This window comes from Triticum urartu, chromosome 3A (genome assembly GCF_056163025.1).
Source record: "Triticum urartu cultivar PI428250 chromosome 3A, HENAU_Tu73, whole genome shotgun sequence".
Taxonomy (NCBI): Eukaryota; Viridiplantae; Streptophyta; class Magnoliopsida; order Poales; family Poaceae; genus Triticum; species Triticum urartu.
This window is the reverse complement of record NC_141875.1, coordinates 662,909,075-662,912,379: the sequence shown is the minus strand read 5'-3', so window position 1 is coordinate 662,912,379 and position 3,305 is coordinate 662,909,075. Positions and strand designations below refer to the sequence as shown.

At 47.3% G+C, this 3,305-nt stretch overlaps 1 protein-coding gene across 1 annotated transcript; it reads left to right on the top strand.

Annotated features, from left to right (window-relative positions):
* Window positions 1-2,110, top strand: LOC147981186 (uncharacterized). Its single transcript, XM_087515890.1, has 4 exons — window positions 1-35; window positions 476-995; window positions 1,410-1,686; window positions 1,764-2,110. The coding sequence occupies exons 1-4, from the start codon at window positions 1-3 to the stop codon at window positions 2,108-2,110; spliced, it is 1,179 nt and encodes a 392-aa protein (XP_087372016.1).
* Window positions 2,111-3,305: the final 1,195 nt, after the last annotated feature.

Below are 3,305 nucleotides of genomic sequence, written 5' to 3'. Positions count from 1 at the left end.
ATGACGCTGAAGGCAACCAAGCCGATGACGCAAAGGTAATTATCCTTTCCTCCGGTTCAGACCCTCTGCCAACACAAAAAATCCGTCAAGCAATCTGGAAAGTAAGATTTTCTCACCCCCTAGATCACTTGGACCCACACTTTCTTTTGAAGAAGCAGCAACACGAAGCTCACCGCACAACCCGGCACAGCGGCCAAGTAGTCACTTCAGCCGGTTTACCGAACACTCCGGTTCGGAAACATCAATCTAAGGTCTCACCCACTTCCGATCCTTCTTATCCCAAAGCAGGTTATTCCCAACAACCTCTTAATCCATCCGATTCAAATTATCAGGGAACGCCTCATTCATCATCTGGCGAATCAACGGCCACACAACTCCCTCCTCTTAAGACTGTTCCTGGGTAAACACTGTAAACTCAATCTTTTGACGCTTTATACTCGCGTGTTATACTGACCTTTATATCTTTTTCTTTCAGAGCCAAGGCCAGACCCAGCAAGAAAGCTCAGGTAGATAAACCGTCTGATGACCATGTGGTTATTGAACCGGAAAGAACTCCAGAACCGGAAGGAACAAATGCTGACGCCATGTTTGATGATCCGCCACCTCAAGATCATGATTTTGTTGTTGAACAAGTAGAAGTTGATGCAATAGGCCATGCTGATAAACCGACAAGCCCGGTCCGCACTGATGATAAACCGTCCAGTCCACCTAAGGCAACTGATAAACCATCAACTCCAGTCAAGGCTGCTGGTGACAAGGAAGATGACATTATGATTACTGGTGTTGGCCACACCACCCCTGGCAATCCTGTTGCGTTATCAAAGCATAGTGCCAAGGAAGAACTTTCTGTTGTGGGCAAAGGCAAGTGGAGCACAGATTTGTCAAGCTACGCCCATCTCAACGCCCAAGAACTTCATTCTGGTTTTTTAAACCATCTGTACACAAACCGTGACTACGAAGCCGGTTTAGTGAATTTGATGAAGGAGCGATATGAGGTAACTACATAACTGTTTTTCTCTTATGTCCAATTTCCAGTACCAACTCCAGTAGCCCCCAAGAGCCGATTTATGATGTCAATCTAAACCAGGACTTTTGTAATATCTCAACTTTGCATGCTTAGCCTCCAAGGGCCAGTTGATCTTTTTAAGATGAACCGGTACTTTAGAATTGTAATCTTTAAACTTTCGCCTGTGTAGTCCCCAAGGACTTTGACCAATGTTTACTTTGAGCAAATGTACATTAGTTCCCAAGTGCCAAGAATAATACTTGTATTGCGCTTGGGACTTTGTAACAATTTTCTAATAATCAAGCAAATAGGCATTAGCCCCCAAGTGCCAAGTGTATAACTTGTTATGTGCTTGGTACTTTAAATATGCACTGCCAACACATGATATGTCCTTCTTTTATAGGCTGAGATGAGCAAAAAGGAAGCCCAAACCGCTGATCTTCAAGAAAATATCAAATCCCAGCAAGCAGAAACCTCTAAAGCCAAAGAGGAACCAACCAGTGCCTTAGCAGTCATGGAGAAGCCGAAGGAAACTTTTAAGAAGGAACGGGTGGATTGGGGCGTAGAGAAAACCACATTACAAAAGAGAGCTGAAGACGCAGAAGCAACCCTTAAACCGGTGGCCGAAGAGCTGACCGGTTTAAAGCGACAGATAAATGCCATGACCTCTGCTGTGTTTGGTAAGTATCCTCACCTGAAGGTTTCAACATACATTATCGCATCAGTGACCGGTTTACTGATGCTCGCAATGATACAGGAACTCGCATTACCCATCTGGGCTCTGACATGCGGATGAAGCTGAAGGCTGCCTATACTCTTATAGAGCAGTTATATTCCGGAGCCCAACGGGCCATTTGCACCGCTGCTCATAACAAACCGCCTCCAACTTTGATAAAGGAAACCATTGAGAAGCTGTCAATGCTGCCTGCCCGGTTGGACGAGTTAAAAAGATCGGCTGCAAGGTCAGGTGCGCTGACTGCACTAATCCGGGCTAAGGCATGGATACCAGATCTTGACTCGTCGGATATAGGCCGCGGCTATCCTGGCATAAAGGAGGACGGTTCAGAATTTAACAATGATGATCTTCGAAGGTTGACAAAGTAAATGCGCCCCTTAGCGAGCAAATTGGCTGAAGAAATAGATCTCACTCATATCAGCCGGTTTACGATTCTGATCATAAAAGACTTCCTGCGCCAACACATGATGTAGAAGATCTTATTCCTCCAATGAAAGGATCGATATGGTTGACTAGAGGGGGGGGGTGAATAGGCAACTAAATTTTTTTAGCTTTTCTTTAGCAATTTAAACTTTGCATCAAAGTAGGTTGTCTAGATATGCAACTAGGTGAGCAACCTATATGATGCAATACAGATAGGAACACAAGCAAGCAAGATATATGAAACAAATAAGCTTCCACAAGTAAAGGCACGAGATAACCAAGGGTGGAGACGGTGGAGACGAGGATGTGTTGCCGAAGTTCCTTCCCTTTCAGAGGAAGTACGTCTCCGTTGGAGCGGTGTGGAGGCACAATGCTCCCCAAGAAGCCACTGGGGCCACCGTAATCTCCTCACGCCCTCACACAATGCGAGATGCCGTGATTCCACTATTGGTGCCCTTGGAGGCGGCGACCGAACCTTTACAAATGAGGTTGGGGCAATCTCCACAACTCAATTGGAGGCTCCCAATGACACCACGAAGCTTCACCATAATGGACTATGGCTTCGCGGTGACCTCAACCGTCTAGGATGCTCAAAACACCCAAGAGTAACAAGATCCGCAAGGGATTAGTGGGGGGAATCAAATATCTCTTGGTGGAAGTGTAGATCGGGGCCTTCTCAACCACTCCCGAGCAAATCAACAAGTTTGGTTGGCTAGGGAGTGAGATCGGGCGAAAATGGAGCTTGGAGCAATAATGGAGCTTAGTGGTGGAAGAGGTGAGTTAACGGGGAAGAAGGGGACCCCTTATATAGTGTGTGGAAAAGATCCAACCGTTACCCACCAACCAGCCCGCGGCCAGCAGTACTACTGCGCCAGGCCAGCGGTACTACCGCAAGGCCGCGCGGTACTACCGCACGGCTGTGCGGTACTACCGCGCCCCCCATGCGGTACTACCGCGAGGCAAAAGTCCCAGCCAGGGGAGAAGGGAAACTTCCGTGCCTACTTCCGCAAAGAAATAGAAGTAGTAAAAACCCGACACAGTAGTACTGCCGAGGGGCGGTACTACTGCCTGACCGCATAGCGCGGTACTACCGCACGACAAAAGCGGTACTACCGCGGTAGGTGCGGATGTAAAAAATTA

Coding starts and splice junctions, on each gene's coding strand:
- LOC147981186 (XM_087515890.1), top strand. CDS start 1: ATGACGCTGAAGGCAACCAAGCCGATGACGCAAAG. Junction 36..475: donor ACCAAGCCGATGACGCAAAG/GTAATTATCCTT, acceptor TTTTTCTTTCAG/AGCCAAGGCCAGACCCAGCA. Junction 996..1,409: donor TGATGAAGGAGCGATATGAG/GTAACTACATAA, acceptor CTTCTTTTATAG/GCTGAGATGAGCAAAAAGGA.